This window comes from Protopterus annectens, chromosome 16.part0, assembly GCF_019279795.1.
Source record: "Protopterus annectens isolate FY-2018-M chromosome 16.part0, PAN1.0, whole genome shotgun sequence".
Taxonomy (NCBI): Eukaryota; Metazoa; Chordata; order Ceratodontiformes; family Protopteridae; genus Protopterus; species Protopterus annectens.
The window spans coordinates 805,405,425-805,427,564 of record NC_056750.1 but is presented as its reverse complement, the minus strand read 5'-3'; the positions used below and the strand labels follow the sequence as shown (position 1 = coordinate 805,427,564).

Below are 22,140 nucleotides of genomic sequence, written 5' to 3'. Positions count from 1 at the left end.
GTACATAAGCAAGGGGGCACTCATTCTTACCCCCTATGCAGGCAAGCCATGACCTTGTGGAACACGGCTATAACTTATCAAGTTCATCTGCAAGCACAATTCCTGCCAGGAAAGATAAAACTCTGGCAGACTACCTAAGCAGAAACATCATGGATCCTCACGAATGGAAATTAAATCCACAAGTTTTCAGCATGATAATGCAAAAATGTGGGTGCCTGGACATAGATCTCTTTGACTCCCCACTGAATTGCCACCTACAAAAATTCTGCACAAGCACTTATCACACACAAGCATGGAAAGTGGATGCTCTTTCGTTCAGCTGGAAAAACCTAAGCATTTATGCCTTCCCACCACTGCCTCCCCTTTCAAAGGTACTCCTAAAAGCCAGACAAGACAAACCACAGATGATTCTGATTGCTCCAGACTGGCCACGACAGCACTGGTACCCAATCTTAAAGAACTTAGCTCAAGGTCCACCTTGGATTTTGCCTCAAATTCCACACCTTCTGACTCAGCAAAACAATCAGATACTGCACAGTCAGCTCAAAACTTTAAACCTAGCTGCATGGAAGATTCAATAGCCAAACAGACAACTTCTCTCTCTAAAGCTGTTATGGATGTCATTTTGGAGGCCAGGAGGACTAGCACCAGGAAATCTTATTCAGAAAAGTGGAAGAGATTCTGTGCCTAGAACCAGTCTCAAAACCTTGATCCTCTGGTCCCTAACATTCCTCAGATACAACAATACTTGACTGAGATGCTTGACAAAGGACTATCCTTCTCATCCATTAAGATTCACGCTTCTGCCATCTCAGCTCATTACAATACAGATCGTCCTATTTTTTCCCACCCTTTGCTAAAGTAGTACCTCAGAGGGGCTAAAAACATAAGACCACCCCGGAGGGCACCACCACAAACTTGGGACCTCAATTTTGTTTTGGAAAAGCTCACTTTGCCTCCTTTTGAACCAGCCAATTCAGCAGAGTTAAAATATATATCATGGAAAACTGCTCTGCTTCTGGCAATAACCTCAGCACGAAGAGTCTCAGAACTACAGGCACTAATGGCAGTGGAGCCTTTAATCATTTTCCACCAAGACAGGGTTTCTTTAAGGACAAACCCTTCCTTTATGCCTAAGGAGGTATCCAGTGTGGTTCTTAACCAAACTATTCACTTGCCAACCTTTTATCCAAATCCCCAGAATAAAGGGGAAAGACTTCTACATTCCTTGGACATACACAGGCAATTATGCTTCTACTTGGACAAAACAAAAGCTTTCAGAAAAACTGAACAATTGTTTGTATCATATGCTGCAGGATCACAGGGAAAGGCTATTTCAAAGCAGGCCATTTCAAAGTGGATAGGACACTGTATCCGGTTCTGCTACACACAGCATGGGAAACCTGTACCATCTAACATTAGACCACATTCCACCAGGGCAACTGCTACTTCTACTGCCTACCTTAGAGGAGTACCTACCAAAGATATCTTGGAAGCTGCAACTTGGAGTTCAGTGCACACCTTTACCAAGCATTACCATTTGCCTCTTTATTCTAGATCCAGAGCTGGCTTTGCCACTGCAGTGCTGCAGGGCTCATAGCCACACCAAATCCTCTATAGAGCCATCCACCCAAACTCAGCTTTGGGATTCTACCCAAGTGTAATGACTGCAGCAGTGAAACACGATGAACATAGTACAGTTTTGTACCTACCATAAATGTAGATGTTCGAGTGTCTTCACTGCTGCAGTCCAGGTTACCCACCCGCCAGCCCCTCTTTCTTATCTGGGACTAACCTATACTACCTTTGTGGTGTATTTGCTGGTTAATGAAGGTTTTATTTTTACCTTTTTTGTATGTTTTATTAGCAATATGTATTGCCTACCATTTTTGGGGGCACCTGACATTTGGGGCAAGAAAAACTGAAGAAAATGGCGTCGGCTGCATCTTTTATAACCCTGGCGCACTGACGTCAGGGAAGAGGCGACAGCAACCGACGCCGGACCAAGACTTTGGAACTCAGGCCGACTGCGGGCCCGCCTGACGACAGGATAACCAAAGTGTAATGACTGCAGCAGTAAAGACACTCGAACATCTACATTTATGGTAGGTACAAAACTGTACTTTCTCTGGGAAAACCACCTGTCACCCCTACTCCCAGTAACCATTGGTGTCCCACAAGGGTCCATTCTCGGCCCACTGCTATTCTCATTATTTACTAATGACAGAGCATCATCCCTGCCCTCTGCCTCAATAGTCCAATACGCAGATGATACCACTATAATAAGTGCAGCCCACACCCTCGACAAACTACAAATCATAACCCAAAACAACTTTACCCTAGCCGAAGAATGGTTCACCAACATCAAACTACTGCTTAACCCAAAAAAACCTAAACTTATTCTTTTCAGTCCAAGTAGATCCCCCCCATAAACAATAACTTTTCAATAATATCCAAAGACAATACTAATATTACACCTATACCACATACCAAGCTCTTAGGAGTAGAAACTGACAATAAACTTAAATATGACATCCATATTTCTCAAACAATCAAGAAAGTCAATAAAAAGATCGGACTCCTTTATAAAACCACAACTACATGACCAGACACACAAAAGCCACCATAGCTAGAACGCATCTGTTATCAATACTTCTTTATGCCTCCCCAATCTTTACAAACCTTCAGCAAGCAGAACTTTCCAAAATTGAATCATGCTACAACAAAATTGCCAAATTTGCTAATGAAGCCACTCATAGGTCCCATCACTGCCAATCCCTTAGACAACTCAGCTGTCTTGAGTTATCTCAAATACTCCTACTCAACCAACTTACCACTATCCATAAGCTCTACTACCTTCCTTTGAAAACCCCAGCCTTGCAACAATTAATTCAATCCTATACTCCCTCCAGAAACCTAAGATCAACACAACAAAACCACATAACTGTCACCAAGCACAAACATGAAGCTGGCAAATCACTCTATGCCTGCTGCATTGCAAAAACCTGGAACCTCCTACCCGATCATCTAACCTCAACATCCCCACCTTACCTCTTCAAAAAAAACATCAAATCCCATTTTATGCAAAACTGGCTATGTTCATGTCTTTCCCCAGGCTAGACCAAATCAACTCACTGCTATTAATACTCTCACAAATCATCACCATTGTTCTCAACCGCTAATAGTTTAGTGACACAAAGTTAGAAATTAAAGTATTCTCTACGGTCTTACCCTTTTGCTCAAATTTTAGCAGATGCTCTAATAAAACTCATATCAAACTATTGTTTTTATCTGCATTCAACTAACATACTGTACTCAGAGTTTGAATATCTTGTACCTTGTGAATATTACTGATGTAATGTAACTAAATGTGTAGCTGTCTGCATGAATACTGTTTTTGTATCATGCTAATGTTAACTAATGTTTTGTATACATGGTAATGTTAACAAATGTAATATTTGTGGAGTTTTCCTCCCCGGGCCTCCACTGAAAACGGACCTGTGTCCAGTCGGACTTTCCCGGTAAACAAATGCAAAATAAAATAAAATAAATAAATAAAATAATAATAAAGTACTAGGCCTTTTGGCCTCCAAAATGACATCCATCACAGCTTTACTGAGAGGTGTGTTTTGTATGACTACATTATCTGCCATACTGCCAGGTTTAAAGTCCTGAGTTGACTGTGCAAGATCTGATTGTTTTGCTGGGACAGTAGATGAGGTATTTGAGGTAAGATCCAAGCTGGGCATTGAGACAGGTTCTTTAGGATTGGAAACCAGTACTGGCGGGGCCAGTCTGGGGCAATCAATATAATTTTTGGCTTCTCCTGTCTGACCTTTAGGAGTACCTTGGGGAGGAGAGGCAGTGGAGGAAAGGCATATACTGATAGGTTTGTCCAGCTGAAAGATAGGGCATCCACTTTCCATGCTTGTCTATGATAAATCCTTGTGCAGAATCTCTTTAGTTGGTGGTTGTGAGGGGAGGCAAATAGATCTATGTCCGGGCATCCCTATTTCCTTGTTATCATGCTGAAGACTTGTGGATCCAGGTGCCACTTGTGGGGATCCATGAGGTTTCTGCTTGGTTCGTCTGCCAGAGTATTTTCCTTTCCTGGCAGGAATTGTGCCTGCAGATGAACTTGGTAAGTCAATGCTGTGTCCCACAAAGCCATGGCTAGTCTGCAAAGGGGGTAAGAATGAGTGCCCCCCTGCTTGCTTATATACCACATGACCGTGGTGTTGTCTGTCTTTATCAGTAGTTGTCCTGGATGAAGTAGGTCCTTGAAGGCTGTCAGGGCATTTTGAACAGCTAGCATCTCTTTTTGATTGATATGTATATGCATTTGGGTTGAGGACCATGTGCCCTGAATGCATCTTCCTGCCATGTGGGCCCCCCAGGCATAATCTGATGCATCCGTTGTTAGTGTTTGCCTGGCTGGGGGTAGTGTGAATGGCTGTCCCTTGTTTTGGTGACAAGCCTTTGCCCACCATCGAAACTCCTGTTGCAGGCAGGGAATGAGAGTAATCATCGTTTCCAGGCTGTGGCAATGTTGAGTCCAAACACTTTTTAGGTACCATTGTAGTTTCCTCATATGCAGTCTTGCATATGGAATTAGTAGGATGCAGGATGCCATGAAACCCAAAGCCTGCAGAATTTTTCTTGGAGATAACTGGGCCTTTGTTGCCAACATTTTGAAATAGGTAGTCAGTTGCCTTTGTCTGGCATGAGATAAGCCATCTGGGCAGTTGTATTTAAGCTTGCACCCAGGAATATTATCTCTTGAGAGGGTACTAGTTTTGATTTCTTTTCGTTGACTGTGTACCCTAGGCATGTTAGTAGTCTTTTCACAAACGCCAGATGCTGTAGAAGAATGTCCTTGTTCTCTGCTTGAATGAGGCAGTCGTCCAAGTAAGGATATATTTGTATTCCTCTTTGTCTGCAGAATGCAATTACTGGTGCCAGGCACTTTGTAAAGACCCTGGGTACAGTAGATAAGCCAAAGGGCAGTGCAGAGAATTGGTAATGCATTGAGCCAGCCTTGAATCTGAGGTATCTTCTGCATAATTGTCTGACTGGGACATGCAGGTATGCCTCTTTTAGGTCTAGAGTCATCAGCCAAGTGTTCTTGCCCAGCATGGGCAGAAGCTGCTGCAAAGTCAACATCTTGAATTTTGGTATCTCTAGGAATGTGTTCAGAATAGACAGGTCCAGTATTGGTCTCCAGGTCTTGTCCTTTCTGGGTACCAAGAATAGTCTTGAGTAAAATCCTTGTCCCTGCTCTTGCTCTGGTACTTGTTGAATGGCCCCCATGTCCATGAGGGATGAGACTTGTTTTTGTGCCTCTGCCCACTGATTTTTTTGGCAGATCTGGCCAGCTGTTTGCCTTTGGCAGGGTATGGAAATGGAATTTGCACCCTTGTGACACGATGTTTAGAACCCACCTGCCCTGGGTTATAATGTGCCAATTTTGAGAAAAAAGTGCTAATTTTCCCCCCAAGGGTGCTGCCAGGAGATAAGTGATTGGTGCAGGCAGGGGGAAGTCATTGGGACTGTTTCCTGTTTGGTTGTGATTGGTCTTCTCCAACTTTGGAGGTAGAAGCACCCCATTGTTTTGACTTGTAGGAACCTTGCGCCTGGGATCTGCCTCTAGGGCGTCTGGATCTGCCCCTTTGAGGTCTGACACAGGAAAGAACCAGTTCGTTGTAGGCCAGTGTCTACTAAACCTTGGTGGTTGTACTTGTAAAAAATCTTTGACAGTTTGCATAAATTTAGCTTTGTCCTCCATTTTCTTCAACACCTCCTCTGCCTTAACACCAAACAAAGTATCATGCTGTAAAGGTGCATCTAATAATTTAACTTTGACATGATCAGGCATATTTTGTTCCTTTAACCAAGCATGCCTCCTAATTACAGAACCCGTAACTGCGGCCCTGCAGGAGGCCTCCAAAGAATCAAACCCACACTGCAAAGTATGCTTTCCAACTTGTTCAGCTGCATGCAGCAAATCCTGCATTTCCTTATTTTCTGCACAATCAGAGTTTAATAACATTTTCTGTTTTAGCAATGCCATGACATGTTGCTGATATTTGAGCATATGAAACTGACAGTTTAAGGCCCTTATAGCCAAAGTAGCAGATGTGTATACCTTTTTTCCCCATCTGTCCAGTGCCCTAGAATCTCTGTCAGAGGGGGTGGGGTTTTTTGCAGCGGAAGCCTTAACTCCTTTGGGACCCTGTGAAATAGTTTCTGGGTCTGCAGCAGGGTTTTTAAAAAGGAACTTATGAGAGTCAGGAACCCTGTATTATCTGTCAGGCTTAACAGGAGCTGGAGGTAAGGAGTCAGGGGTAAGACTAGATTCCGAAAACACATCATCTACAATATCCAACACAGGTGGAATGGCTAGTGGCCTGTGTTGAGGTAATAAAAGGAAATCCCTGTGCCTCTTTTTAGATTCTGAAAAATCTTGGTTCTCCCAGTGGAAATGCTCCCTCATGGTATGCAAGGTTTCCCCAAAAGAATATTCCTCTGGAAGAGAAGCTGAAGGAATTAATTCTTCAGCATCAGAATCCTCATAGGGGGGAAGAGAATATTCCTGATCAGAAGAGGAATCAGAAGAAACAGAAACCTGATCTGAAAATTTCTAGTCAGTCTCTTGCCTAGGCCTCTTATCAGGAGGGGGATGGGAACCCCTGATCAAGGTAATTAAATCTTCGGCCATTTTGAGCATCTGTTTTTTGGGCATAGAGGCCTGTCCACGTGGCTCTTGAGTTTGTTTCTTTGCTTTAGAAGGTGCTTTAGTCTTTGCCTTTGAAGCTGAGGTTGGTTTAATGTAAAGATGTTTAGGTCTGAATACACCCTCAGAAGCCAGTGCCTGCTCAGCAGCTCCAGACCCATCTGAAGGAAAAGTATCCGAGGCTCCAATACCTTGAGTTTCCAGCTACATGGCCGACTCCACGTGGGAGTCAGTAGCGGCCTGCAACTCTAAAGTAGCGGGTGTCAGGGGCTGCGAAAGCACCTCACTGAGAACCGGCGATTGGCTTAGGAGAAGCCTCGTCGTCAGTTTTGGGCCTCGGTTGTCTATCTCTCTCCTTTTCTTTGCATTTTTTTGAACTCCGGTAGTCGGATGGCTATCCGATGACATTTCTGGATAATTAAACCGGCGTCCAAAATAGTTTAAAGCACAATCATACCGATGCTTAATAGTGCATTGGTTAAATTTAGCACAAAACCGACAACCAGCAACGTTGTGATCAAGACCTAGGCAAGGAATACAGTAAGAATGAAAGTCCTTATGAGGTATTTGCTTTCCACAAGAAATACAATTATTAACTTTTTCTGACATCGGTCTGGAGCAAGAAAAAAGTTTCCCCAACGGGGTACTTAGTTTTATTGAAGACTTCGGATATGAAACTCGAACACGAAAATCTCAGGAGTCGACCGACCGGCACTTGCGAACTGCTTCTGCTTCGGGCACCGCACGGCAAGAAAGACTAAAGAAAATGGTGTCGGACGCATCTTTTATACCCCTGACGTCAGGGAAGAGGCAACAGCAGCCGACGCTGGACCCAGGACTTTGGAATTCAGGCCGACTGAAGGCAACCTGCCAGCAGGATTACCCAAATGTAATGAGTGCAACAGTGAAACAGGAAGAACATAGTGTACAGCAGAGTAGCAAGTCATGAGTGCTACCACTGAACTACGGCTATGCAGTCTAAGGGAACATTCTCTAGGACTCATATGGTCATGGTTATACCCCAGCCAAATGAATGGGGATGACCGGAATCTACTCCCTGGGACATGCCCCACCCAGGTGGTTGTTGGGCATGTGCCTCTCTCAGGTCCACTGTCTTCTAAAGTAGAAGATGGCAAGGATACCATACAAGTATCGACCGGCTATCTCCTGAATGAGCTCAGCTCCCATAAAAGGGTGTAACATTTTGTCTGTCCATCAGTTCTTTAGTCTTTTGATGGTAAAGGTCTGGGGCTGCATACAAACACCTTCCTTTGATCCCCATGCTGGACAAATTCAATCAGTACAATTCTTTAGTAAGCCAGAAGCTTACTCCTTCAATGTTTATACATGGGTTGGTTCAATCTCTAGTACTTCTTACAGTGTTTCATGTTATGCTTCTCTCCCAAGCAGTACAGAGAGTGCCAAATCAAATTCTGACTTATTTGATAGACACAGTAACACTCAAAAGGCTTCACATGCAGAATTGGTTCCATTACCAATATCATGACTGCGAGCCAAAATGTGCAAGTGGCAAAAAACGGTGATGGGCTCCATGGCTAGGTTATTTTCACCTACTGCAGTAACAACATCACAGTCTGCACCACCACAGGACATGTGCACACTGGAATGCAATTAGCTTGTAAGAAAAAAATAATGACTTACCGAAGAGGCAGGATCAACCTATTCTTAAGCGCAGTTATTTTAGGTCCTCACTGTAACATTAAATCTCTGAGACTGGTAAAGACAGGACGAAGACAAGAGGAAACAAGGACACCCATCTAAGAGACGGACAGACTGCATGACAGGAGACCTATGAAAGCCAGGCATGACTGTCAAAGAAGGTAGGAAAGTTGTTCTGAATCGAGAGACGGTGACAGCAGACCAACACCCCAACTCCGTGTAAGAGAAATGCCAAAAAGGGGGTTGTAGATGAGAATGTACTAGCACCGGCTACGGAATATTTTCTTCCTCATGACAAACTGCTGTTATGGACACACATATGTTAAAATCTGATACTATTTTTTTCCTCAGGGAGCTCAATCAGGAGGTTCTGTGGTAATATTTAATTCAGGACTGAAATGTTACAATATGATGCAGTTCTGTAATGTGCCTAAAGACCTAAAAGTCCGTATTAATAAAATACATTTTTAGTTCTGATTATGCATGGAGAATTATTCAGCATATAATTTCAGAATAGATTTGTAGTAGTTACTGCTATGAAGAGTGTGAACTGGTCATGCAGCACTGAAACCCCAGGCTGAGCCTGAAAGTGGTCAACACTAATCAGTGAGCTACCCCGTAAACATATACAACTGTTTTACATAAATAACTTTAAATACATATACAACAACCTTTTTAACCTCAAACCTGTCTCAACTAATACCATAAGAACACAATACTAATCAGTGAGCTACCCCGGTAAACATATACAACAACTTTACATAAATAACTTTAAATACATATACAACAACTTTACATAAATAACTTTAAATACATATACAACAACTTTACATAAATAACTTTAAATACATATACAACTACTTTACATAAATAAATTTAAATACATATACAACAACTTTTTTTACCCTCAAACCTGTCCCAACTAACACCATAAGAACAATGCTGAAAAAGCTGAAACCTTCCTTAGAAGCTGACCAACTCCCTGATGACTACTTCAAACTGTCAGCTGATGCCATAGCTCTGCCTATCTCCATTCTGGTAAATAGGTTTATAGCAGAACAATATGTCCCACAATTATGGAAAATTTCCTATTATCACCCCTCTACATAAAGGAGGAACATAAACAGAATTAAACAATTACAGACCCACAGCCACCCCCCCCCACCCGTGTCAAAATTCTGAAAAAAATGTATCCACACTCAAATACAACACCCGTTATCTCACAACCTTATCTTTCCCTCCCAACATGGTTTCAGACCAAAACACAGCACCACCACAGCCCTAATGAATTTCTCTAACACCATCAAGCAACTGAGAAATTCAAACCAGCAAGTAGTATCAATCTTCTTAGACATGTCAAAAGCATTCGCACCGTCTCCCATCAGAAACTCCTTAGAACTCTTGCCTCACTAAACCTATCAAAGACCTCCCTCTCCTGGATCCTAAGCTATCTTTCTGACAGACAGCAAGCTGTACAATGGAAATCCGAATTCTCACCACTTCTGCCCATCTTGGTTGGAGTCGCCCAAGGGTCCATACTAGGACCCCTTCTTTTCACCATCTTCTCTAATGATCTAGCTTCATCCCCAACACACGCTAAAGTAGTTCAGTATGCGGACGATTCAACTTTAATCTGTTCAGCAGATACCTTACCATACCTCCAAATAGTAGCCCAACAAGCTTTTAATGATATAGAAATGTATCTAAGTAAATCACGACTAATCCTCAACCCCAAAAAGACACAGTTAATGCTATTTACTAGTAGCAAACAATCACCGGCCAGCCCTCCTTTCACCATTCTCTCAGCAACCAACACAGTCATCCAACCAGTTCAGCAAACAAACTCCTTGAAGTGACAATCGACAGCAAACTCAGATTTTACCAACACATAGCCATCACAATTAAGAAAGTTCACATCAAACTTAGCTCACTATACAGAAGCAAGCCATTCCTCATGGACAAAACCAGACTAGCCATATCCAGAACCTTCCTCCTCGCTACGCTCTTATATGCTTCCCACTTTTTACCAACTTAAAAAAATCAGACTTAACCAAAGTGGAAACTTCCTACAACAAAATAGCCCATTTCGGAGCCTACCTTCCCCACCAAATCCACCATTGTATTGCTCTACATAAATTAAATTGGCTCGAGCTACCCAACTTTCATCTCTACCAACTTAAATTCACACACAGTATCATCTTCCATCCTGACAGTTGCCCATCTGTCAAGGAACTTGCTGTTCCCTACTCATGCCTATGAAGTCTTAAGATCTGCAGACAGAAACATTCTCACTGTAAACAAAGCTAACAACACTCACGGTGAAGCCCTATTTTCAAATCATATAGCCAAATTATGGAACTCTCTACCCCACACCCATCAAAACACACCTGAATCTACCAGTTTCAAACTACTATTTGAACATCTATCCCATAACTGGCATTGCTCCTGCGCCAAACCTGACTGATAAGATATCTATAACTCTCTCAACACCTTACCTCATTTTGTCCCTCTCCTCAGTGTTTACTACTACCCCAAAAAATATATATATATATATATATATATATATATATATATATATAAAGGAAATCTCATTTGTTCATAAGTATTATTTAATATGTACACACTGATAACTATTTTTTTCTCACAGTGATCTTCACTGTAATGCTTGTTTTTTTCTTTTTGAACCTGTATTGAATACTACTTTGTACAGACTAACTAGAAGATGTGTATTCTGCATCTTACAGTATACTATTGTACTATCTAATTATTGTATATTGCTTATATTTCTGTGGAGCTCTTCTCCCCGGGCCTGCGCTGAAAATGGGCTTCTGGTCCAGTCAGACTTTCCCCGGTAAACAAATGTATGTAAATAAATAAATAAATATATACATACATACATAATTACTTTGACTAATTAACGGTGGCATAATTTGACAAACAGCCACTTGATTCAGTGTAGCAATTTTAATTTATCCCCTAAAAGGCTTTGGTCAAAGGCACTATAGTTTGGTTTTATTAAATTAAAATCTTCCAGTCCTATAGCAGCAGTTTGGCATGTGGTGTGTATTTCAGCCAAGTAAAGTGTGGGTATTGTCATTTTTTTCTTTCTCACCTCCATCTTTTACACTATGCTTTTAGCATCATCTCTTAGGCCAAAAAACAACAGTCCTTCCATCTAAACTCCAGTTTTCACTGTCATATGAGAAATAATTTTCAAACAAAAAAACTGTCAGTAACAAAATGTATTTTATTTATTTTACATTTGTTGACTGGGGTCTGCCACGGTGGTACGGCAGTAGCGTTGTTACCTCACAGCAAGAGGTTCTCCTGTTCGATTCTTGGCTTGGCTTGGCAGTGTCTTCTGTGTGGAGTCTGCATGTCCTCCCTGCGGTTGGGTAGAGTTCGAAAGACATGCGTGCGTAAATGGGCATGCCTTCGTTGAAGGTTGGGCGTCGAGCTGGCACCTCGGCGTTTCGTAAAAAAAATCTACTGCCAATCATTAGCAAAGCGGAGTTCCGCTGTGGCGACCCCTTACTGGGAAAAGCCGAAATTCAAACAACAACAACATTTGTTGACCGGGAGAGTCCTTTTTGGTTACGTTAAACTTTCTTCAAGAAAAGGGCAACATCCAGGTTAAACACTTCATAGAACATAGAGGAAAGAGGCCAAGGATAGACTAGACAAAACAGGCCCCCTCCCATAAAATGGATCATGATACAAACTGGAAGTGTGGGGGTTGAGAAATACCCTTCTGTAAAACCTTAGTCTGTGAGCTGTACTGTTATAATAAATACCTTATACCTCAGTATAACTGTACTATGTTACTCTGACATGCTGAAAGAACAGTGAGCAACATCCAATGAGTGAGGGAAGAAACAAAAGGCAGTGAAAAGAAAAAAAGGAACTCCTGCATATGCCCCACAATAGTACTTTACAGTGTAGGGCCTACATGTAGTATCTACTTATCTAGCCTTTAATGCTATGTAGAGAGAAGTGCTTTCTTAAATTATTAACTGCCCTCTAGGGGGTACTACCAGAAGGTAACAGAAGTACAGAGTGGAATGCTAGGCTGTCAGTTTGTCAAATGCCCAAAGAAGGACATTTTTTATGGAATGCAAGAATTTGAGAACATATCGATAACCAGTGTGAAGGTCAGTCTTCACTTTTATGCCAAATTAAAAGCTTATCCTCGTAGAACTGGAGCTGTTTCTTTTGTTTTGTAAAATACTAAAATGTTTCAGGTACAAAATAAGTCCTTTATGCAACTGTTAATGGAAACTTAGAAATTATTATTATATATTTTTTGTTTTGTCGTGAAATATCAGGACATTTGTCATTGTTCATGTTTTCTAGCAGGACACAAATGGTAAAATAGGGACTGTCCTGTATAAAAAGGGACAGGTGTTAACACAGTGGAATTACTTTTTCATGATTGAAAAGGGGTGTTAAGTACTTGCTGGGTTAATAATAACACAAATCAGCCAACTGCTTGAACAGCACCTGCCTAAAATTTCCTGCATTTCTGCCTTTCACAAATCTGAAACAACAGGGAGCTTTTTCTATAGGGCTTTGACCACAACAAATGAAGGAGGGGGAGGGGTACTTGCACTTCCACGTAGTGCAAAAATTCATCTCCCTCAGTAGAACATTTGTTTTTTTGTTTTTTTTTTATAGAAAAAAAGACAACAGAATAGACTAATTTTGGTCAAATGCCATCCAAGTCGTAGAAACAAAAGTCAGCCTGGCTGTGGTAGAAAACAAATGGCAGGGTGCAGAGGTTTAAATTAATTATGACTTTTATGAAACCTAGCACATCTACAGATTGCAAAGGATAGTTTTCTTTATGCCAAGATCAGAGTGTGGTGTACTACCCCCACGCCATCAAAAGGGGTCATTCTAAACTGTCTGGTTGGCAAAATGATATGGGGATATTCATAGGTAGGTACTAGGCTATTGGCCCTAGGGCCTATACAAGCCTAGCCAAAAATGTACCCTGGATTTCGCCACCCAAGAAAATTATTTTCCTGTGCCCCTGTCAAGCAGAACCACAGAAGTGATCCCCGGGGTGAATTTCCTATTACCCATCCAATCATAAAGATTTTTCTTGAAGAGTGCTAATGAGGAGCTCTGTTTGACATAGATAGGTAGTCTGTTCCAGAGTATGGGAAGTCTCTGGGACAGGAATCTATCCCTCCAGCATGTTCTGTTTATTGTGGTGACAAGGTTTAGGTCCCTAGAGCATGTAGCTCGGAGGGATTGGGATTTCTTTAAGTGGAGCATGTCCAACAGCTCTGGGTTTGACATAGCTTTGTATGTTAGGCAGAGATCGCCTCTGAGTAGGCGATATGCGACGGAGTAAAGCTGGAGTTTTTTGAGATGGTCTGTGTAAGGCATCTGTTTGAGGCCAGTAATCCTCTTTGTGAGGTATTTTTGCGGCCTTTCCAGTTGTTGTAGATGTCTTGTGATGTACATACCAAAAGGGGCGTTGTACTCTATAATGGGTCTAATGAGTGATGAGTAGAGGGGAACAATGACCTCTTTTTTTCTGGATGAGAAACCTTTTGTGATGAGGTGTGCCACGTAGAAGAATTTCCTGACCACTTTGGCGATGTGATTATCAAAGGAGAGACTACTATCCACCTGTGTCCCAAGGTCTCTTATCACACTTTCGATGTTAAGTAGACTACCGCCTATGTGGTAGTTCATGGGTACAGAATTTTTACCAAAGGGGATGACAATGCACTTTTTGGCATTGAGCTTGAGACCATGTCTTTGACACCAGGCATCTGTCTCAGTGAGGCCCTTTTGTAGGATGTCCACATCGTTAGGAGTTTCAATTATGGCTCCTAGTTTGCAGTCATCTGCGAATTTAGTTAGCCAAAGACCTTCTGTGTTAGCCTGTACTTCAGAGAAGTAGATACCAAACAGGAGAGGACCCAGGACTGAACCCTGTGGTACTCCACTTGTCACTGGTCTGAAGTCTGACTTGGAGTCTGCTACTTTCACAGTGTGGGTTCTTTCAGTAAGCCAGTTGGCAACCCATCTTGTGACATAGGGACTTATACCTAGTTTAGTAAGTTTATCTATAATTCCAGAGTGGGGGATGGTGTCGAACGCCTTGGCGAGATCTAGATAGGCTGTGTGAACCACCTTACCCTCATCCATGGCCTTGGTGACTACTTCAAAGAAGTCTATCAGGTTTAGGAGACATGATCTGCCTTTTACAAACCCAAACTGTGTGGGGTCCAGGGTTTGGAGATCTCCAATGTATTTGTTTATGAGTTCCATGATGATACGTTCCATGGCCTTGCAGACGAGGCTAGTCAGGCTAATGGGGCAGTAGTTCCAGGGGTCTGTTGTGGCCCCCCCCTTTGTGGAGTGGGATAACTGTTGTGGTGCGCCATTCAATGGGCACAAAGCCTGAGGTGAGGCTATGATTGAACATGGTACTTACGTGGGGTGCCAGTTCATTCTGTAGTTCATGTAGAGGGCAGCCTGGGATGTTGTCAGGTCCCATGGATGCTGTGTTCTTGGCTTTGGAGAGTGAAGTTTTTACCTGTGCAGCCGTGATTACAGGAACTTTGCATTCTTCCGGTATAAAGATGGGCCCTTTAGGGGGTGAGAGGGGGGTAAAGTTAGCACTGAACCTATCTGCCAGGATGTTGGCAATATCAGTTGGTTCTATATATTTAGTGTCATTGTGCTGTATCTCAGAGCAGATCTGAGTGTTGCCATTGAGATTTTTAACATAGCTATAGAATGCTTTGTGGTTGTCTTTAAAATCAGTGGCAATTTTGTTTTCATAACTAGTTTTGGAGGATTTTATGAGAGATCTCAACTTCTTACTGAGGCTGACCAGGGAGTTCCTCCAATCGTGGGATTTTACTCTTTTTTGCAACAGTTTCTTTCTTCTGTTGTAGAGTTTGTTTATGGCAGAAGACCACCAGATTGGCTTCCTTTTTTTGGAGGATAGCATCTTGGTTCTGTTAGGGATAGCACGATCCATGCACTTGTGTAAGTGCTTATAAAGTGCATTTGCGTAGGATTCAGCAGTCGTACCTCTATTGTCCATCTGCATGGGTGTCGTGAAGTTTGCCACTTCTGTCTTAAGAAGTGTGAAGTTGGCTTTGGAGAAAATTTTCACAGTTGTTTTCCTAATGGGGGGTGGGAGCGGGATGTGGATGCCTAGGGTGATTAGCTTGTGGTCGGATCTGACCAACGAGGAGCTGACTTGTTTTCTTTTCATACTAATAACTGAAAGCCACAGTTGAAGTAACAAAGGACAGTCATCTTTACTTTTATAACTCCTTTTTAACTATACTCAGTGAAGAGGAATATATTCCTAAAGGACTCAGGACAAAGCAATCTCAACTTTTACAAACATGGGCACCACATTCTGGCTAAGCAGAGACACATTTCCTGTCCCCTCCCTCTTCCATGGCCAATAAGAGTGGCTCTTCCTTGCCCACTGGGGAGACCTCAACAGCTACAGAGAACATGGCTAACCTCCAGTCAATTGTGACTGCAGTGACAACACCACAGGGACTTGAAGAAAAAGATAAGTGGTCTGAGGAACCAGCTTTCGCCACAACAGTCACCCACTTGTGGCTGACATAAATCATCAGCCTGCAGTGATGGTAAAGACTGCTTAACAATCTTTTATTTTTGGGGCTAGAAGAAGGGACTGACAGAGAGTTTCATGGTCAAACGAAAAAGGTGCATTTCCCATGAAGCTTAGCAGTAATAGTTGGTGAAACAGGAAAGTAACAAAAATGTAACTTTTTCCCACAAAAAAACACTTTAAATACTTTCCTCAGCCACAAAAAGTGAAATAAACACATTTTATACAACTTTTTATCATAAAAATAAAAAAGTGCACTCCTGTTTAAAAATGCATAAAAGTCATGAGGCAGTCAAGGAAAATACTTTTTCCTATCTTAAAAGTAGTTGTTTTTCACAAAAAGTTAAATAACAACTATTTTCACAAGTAATGTGAAAGGTTTTTCCCCCAAAGGGAACTTTAACTGACCAGCAATGGAACTGAGTTAGCCAACCGCCAGTCTTCAAAAGCTTGCACAGCAGTACTCTTTTTGGCAACAGGAAAGCTCTCTTGGGTCCAAAACCTCTCTTTTTAGTAATGGCTTGGGCTTACGCAAGGTGCCCTGAAGCTGTGGAAGCTGGCCAGCTGTTATATCCTATATCGCATAAAACCTACATAGCTTAGGCTACTGCAGCTGTGATCAATATGACAAACATATATAATATATATATATATATATATATATATATATATATATATATATATATATGAATTTGAATTCACCCTGACCAAATCGCTGAAAGATCAAAGTATTGAAAACTCATTTCACCGAATTTCATTTCACTGAAGTGAAGTACTGGCACTGTGTAGAGTACTGTAAGGCAAGTAAAAGGTATATGCTCTTTTCACCACTGTAGTGCAATCCTGGAGTTAGTATGTATAGTTAAGGGGGCACAGTCCCTCCCACTTAGTTTGGGTTTATATTGTCTTCTGCAAAGAGTTAGTCACTGGTGTTGCAATTATGCATGTCTATAGTATAAAATGTATTGAAGCTTTCGGTGAAATATAATATAAAATCAAACTAAGTGGGGGGGGGGCTATGCCTCTACCCCCCCCCAACTACATACACTAACTCCAGAATCGCACTTCAGCTGGAACTGGGGCTTTAGCCAAGGTGGAGAGATTTATGAACAGTTCCAAATACCAGTCACTTTTGGCCCTAAACCTTCAGGCGTCTGCTAGAAAGCTGAAGATGAAGAGGAATTTCACCTTTCAACATGATAATGACACCAAGCATACATCCAAATCAACAAAAGAATGGCTTCATCAGAAGAAAATTACAGTTTTGGAATGGCCCAGCTACAGCCCAGACCTAAATCCAATAGAAAATCTGTGGGGTGACCTGAAGACGGATGTGCACAAGAAATGCCCTCGCAATCTGACAGATTTGGAGTCCTTTTGCAAGGAAGAGTGGGCATATATTGCCAAGTCAAAATGTGCCATGCTGATAGACTCCTACCCAAGAAGACTGAATGTTGTAATTAAATCAAAAGATGCTTCAACAATGTATTAGTTTAAGGGTGTGCACACTTATGCAATCAGTTTATTGTATGTTTTTTATATTTTTTTCCCAAACAGATTTGTTTTTCAATTGAATTGTACAGGTTATAGGTCACATCAAAGTTGGGAAAGGTTTTGAAATGATTTATTGTGGTCTCATTTTTTATATTACAAAAACTTGGCATTTTAACAGGAGTGTGTACACTTTTAATATCCACTGTACATGCATAAAAATACAGTTCCAAAGTCTGGCTGTCTCTCTTATCCAGTTTATCAGCACATCACTGGTTAATATTCAACAGTGACAATTTCTGCAGTAAACTGTGAAATTATTTTTAATCTACATGGTTATAATGAGTGTGTCATCATGACATGACCCAGGACTCAACTGTAAATTAATTGCTAGTCTCGCTACAATGACTATTAAAGACAAATAATAATGCGCCAAGTGTGACTCTAAAGGCAGAGGGTGGGAGCAGCCAAATCCTTACCCAACAGTCTTGTGTGTCTCCATCAGCACTGTTCCATCCGGCCCCGGCACTGGCATGGAATTGTAACGAACACTGACTTGCGACTTCCGCAGAAGATACTCTCGTGAAATCTTCAGGCCTTCATAGAAGATTGCCAGAAGGAAAACTGCTATACAGGCACCAACCATTTCTACATAACAAAAAATGAAGAAACATGGTTTTACCCTTTTGTTCTATTAACAGTTTAATGATAACCATTTAAGTACAGCCAAGACTTTCATAAATACCATCACTTCTCCTATTCTAAGGATTAAATGTTGTGCCCACTTCAATTCTGAAATGTCCTGGCAGGGGCTATTTAACCCACTCCCTTTTATATACATCTCATTACACAACATTTACCATAGACACACCTTTAGTGGAGGCCCAGGGAGAAAGGTCCCATAGTTAAATCATAAAAGTGAAAAAATTTTTACATGTGCAGCATATTTGACATCAGCAGTATACATTTTGAATGAAAACATGAGTAACTGTATTGAAAACAGTAACAGAAACATACATGTCCTGGTTTAGCATCATTAGGGAATGAGAAACAACCAGGCTATGTTCCATGGGATACCAATATAGAGGCAGAAGCACACAAGACATATCCTTACTGAATTCAGAGTTATTTCTGCATATTTATTTCTGTAATGATGTAGTAACCAAACCTACTTTGAATACTGGCTTGATGAGTGAATAAAAGCAACAATGTCCTCAGCAACATGTAAGTTACTCTAATTTGTTTGGTACTGCACACATACAGATGGAATATGACCCATACTCTACTGAAGCCATTCAAATGCTGCATTTAATCCCGAAGAAATAATAACCCCCCCACTTACTTTTTTTTTTTTTTACATGCCCCAAGTCAAAAGTACAGTTGTGTACACTTACCATAAATGTAGATGTATTCACTTTTGCAGTCATTACATTTGGGTTATCTGCCTGCAGGTAGCCCTCAGCCGGCCTGAATACCAGAGTCTTGGGATTTCTGCGTCGGATGCTGTCGCTTCTTCCATGACATCAGGTCGTCAGGGGTATAAAACATGCAGCTGACGCCATTACATCAGTTTTTCTTGCCCCAGATGTCAGGTGCCCCCACAATAGGAAGCAATTATATGGTATGGAACACCCCTCAGCAAAAAGCAAATACACATGATATAAGATATGCCATACAAAAAAGATAGGTAAAAGTAAAGAGAAGTCATGGGGACCGGAGGGAGGGTAACCAGGACTGCAGCAGTGAATACACTCGAACATCTACATTTATGGTAAGTGTACACATCTGTACTATGTTCTTCGTGTTTCACTGTTGCAGTCATCACATTTGGGTTGATTCCCAAAGCTAAGGAAGGGTGGAGGTAGTTAAGGAGGATTAGGGCTAGCAATCAGGCCCTGTAAGACTGCTGTGGCAAATCCAGCTCTGGATTTAGAAAAGATAGGCAAGTGGTAATGCTTGATGAAAGTATGTACAGAGCTCCAGGATGCAGCTTCCAGGATGTCCCTGGTAGGGACTCCTCTATAAAAGCAGTAGAGGTAGATGCAGCCCTAGTGGAATGTGTTCTTATCCCCTGTGCGGTAGGTTTTCCATGGTGCTTGTAGCAGAAATGGATGCAGTGTGCTATCCATTTGGAAATGGTTTGCTTTGAAATGGCCTTCCCCTCTGCCCCTGCAGCAAAGCTGACTAGCAGCTAGTCAGATTTTCTGAGAAGCTTAGTCCTGTCCAAATAGAATCTAAGCTGTTTGTGTACATCCAGAGAATGCAGTATCCTTTCCCCTTTATTCTGAGGATTAGGGAAAAAAGTAGGCAAATAAATGGGCTGGTTTAAAGCCACACTAGACACCACCTTTGGCATAAAGGATGCTTAGTCCTGAGGGAAACCCTGTCTGCATGGAAGATAATGAAGGGCTTCACTGCCATAAGGGCCTGCAATTCAGACACTTCTTGCTGAAGTGATGGCTAGAAGTAAGGCTGTTTTCCAAGAGAGGAATTTCAACTCTGCTGTAGCAGCCGGTTCAAAGGGGGGGAAAGTAAGTTTTTCCAATACAAAGTTAAGGTCCCAGGCTGAAGTGGGAGCTCTCCTGGGGGGGGGGGGGTCTTAAATTTTTGGCCCCTCTAAGGAGCTGTTTTACCAGAAGATGAGAGAAGAGGGGTGGGCTCAGTATTACAATGAGCTGAGATGGCAGAGGCATGAATCTTAATTGAAGAGAAGGCTAGGCCCTTGTGGAGCATTTCTGTTACGTAAGCTAGTATATTAGGTAAGTTGGGCACCGTTGTGTCCATCCCCTGAGACTGGCTCCAGGAACAGTATCTTTTCCACTTTTCTGCATAGGATTTTCTAGTACTAGGCCTCCTTGCCTCAAGAATGACATCCAGCACCTGCTTACTGAGGGTTGCTAGAGGTGAGCTCAAGGGATTAGCCAGGCTGCAAGGTTCAGGGTATGAAGCTGAGGGTGCAGAATCTGGTCCGCCTGCTGGGACAGCAGGGAGGGGGTCTGAGGCAGGTGCCATTGTTGTAGCACTGTCAGACTGCGCAAAAAAGGGTACCAGTGCTGGCGTGGCCAGTCTGGTGCAATCAGGATTGTCCTTGGCATTTCCTGTTTGATCTTTAGTAGAACCTTTGAGAGGAGAGGCAGAGGGGGAAAGGCATAGACAGAGTCCTTCCCAGGTAAAGGACAGGGCATCCACTTTCCAAACTTAACTGTGGGGAGTTCTGGTGCAGATTTTGTTCAACTGGTAGTTCAGAGGGGACACAAACAGGTCTACCTGTGGTGTCCTCAATTTGTTCCTCAAGAGCTTGAATATTTTGGGTTCCAGTTTACATTCGTGTGGGTCTATGAGATTTCTGCTTAAGTTGTCTGTCAGTGAATTTAATTTGCCTGGCAGGTATTGAGCTTGCAGGTTCATTTGGTAGTTCAAGGCTGTGTTACACAGAACCATGGCTAGTCTGCAGAGTGGGTAAGAATGGGTTCCCCACTGCTTGTTTATGTACCACATAACTGTGGTGTTGTCTGTCTTTACCAATAGTTGTCCTGGAAGAATAAGGTCTTTGAAGGCTGTCAAAGCATTTTGTACAGCTGTTTCTTTTCGACTGATATGCAGGTGCATCTGTTTTGGGTTCCATTTGCCCTGAATGCACTGCCCTGCCATGTGAGACCCCCATGCATAGTCTAATGAGTCTGTTGTTAGGGTTTGGGCAGCAGGGGGAAGAGTGAAAGGGAGTGCCTTGTTGTGGTAGCAGGCCTCTGCCCACCAAAGGAACTCTGCCCTTAGACAAGGAATTATAGGAATCATTGTTTCTAGGTCCTGAGAATGTTGACACCATAGACCCTTTAGATACCATTGAAGTTTCCTCATATATAATCTTGCATATGGAATTAACAGAATGCAAGAGGCCATGAACCCCAGGGCTTGCAGGATTTTCCTTGCAGAGAGCTGGGTTTTTGTGCCCAGTAGGTTGAAATAAGTTGTCAAATAACTTGTTTCTCCGGAGTGAGAAATGCCATCTGGGAAGTTGTGTTCAAGCTTGCTCCCAGGAATACAATCTGTTGGCAGGCTACTAGGTGTGATTTCTTCTCGTTGATGGTGTACCCCAGTGAGGTTAAAAGTCTCTTTACAAATGCCAGGTGTTGTAATAGCAAGTCCTGACTTTCTGCCTGAATCAGGCAATCGTCCAAGTATGGGTAAATCTGAATATTTCTCTACCTGCAAAATGCAATGGCTGGAGCTAGGCACTCTGTGAATACCCTGGGTGTAGTAGATAAGCCAAAGGGAAATGCAGAGAACTGATAGTGCATGGAGCCCACCCTGAAACGTAGGTATTGTTTGCAGGATTTCCTTATTGGGATGTGCAGGTAAGCTTCTTTTAAGTCAAGGGTTGCCAGCCAGGCATCCTTTGCTAGCATAGAAAGAAGCTTTTGAAGAGTTAGCATTTTGAATTTTGGAACCACCAGAAAGGTGTTGAGAATAGACAGGTCCAGGATAGGACGCCAGGAGTTTTCTTTTCTGGGGACCAGGAACAGTCTTGAATAAAAACCTTGTCCCCTTTGTTCTGCTGGGACAGGTTGAATAGCCTTGATACAGAGGACAGAGAGCACTTGTTTTTGGGCCTCCA

At 42.2% G+C, this 22,140-nt stretch overlaps 1 protein-coding gene across 3 annotated transcripts in view; it reads right to left on the bottom strand.

Annotated features, from left to right (window-relative positions):
* The window catches only part of SLC31A1 (solute carrier family 31 member 1), a 601,859-nt gene that overhangs the window by 84,628 nt on the left and 495,091 nt on the right, over nucleotides 1-22,140 (bottom strand). For all 3 annotated transcript variants that reach the window (XM_044058366.1, XM_044058364.1, XM_044058365.1), the window contains one exon: nucleotides 18,005-18,173. In XM_044058366.1, coding sequence (XP_043914301.1) covers nucleotides 18,005-18,173 — 169 coding nt within the window. The remainder of the gene's footprint in view (nucleotides 1-18,004; nucleotides 18,174-22,140) is intronic.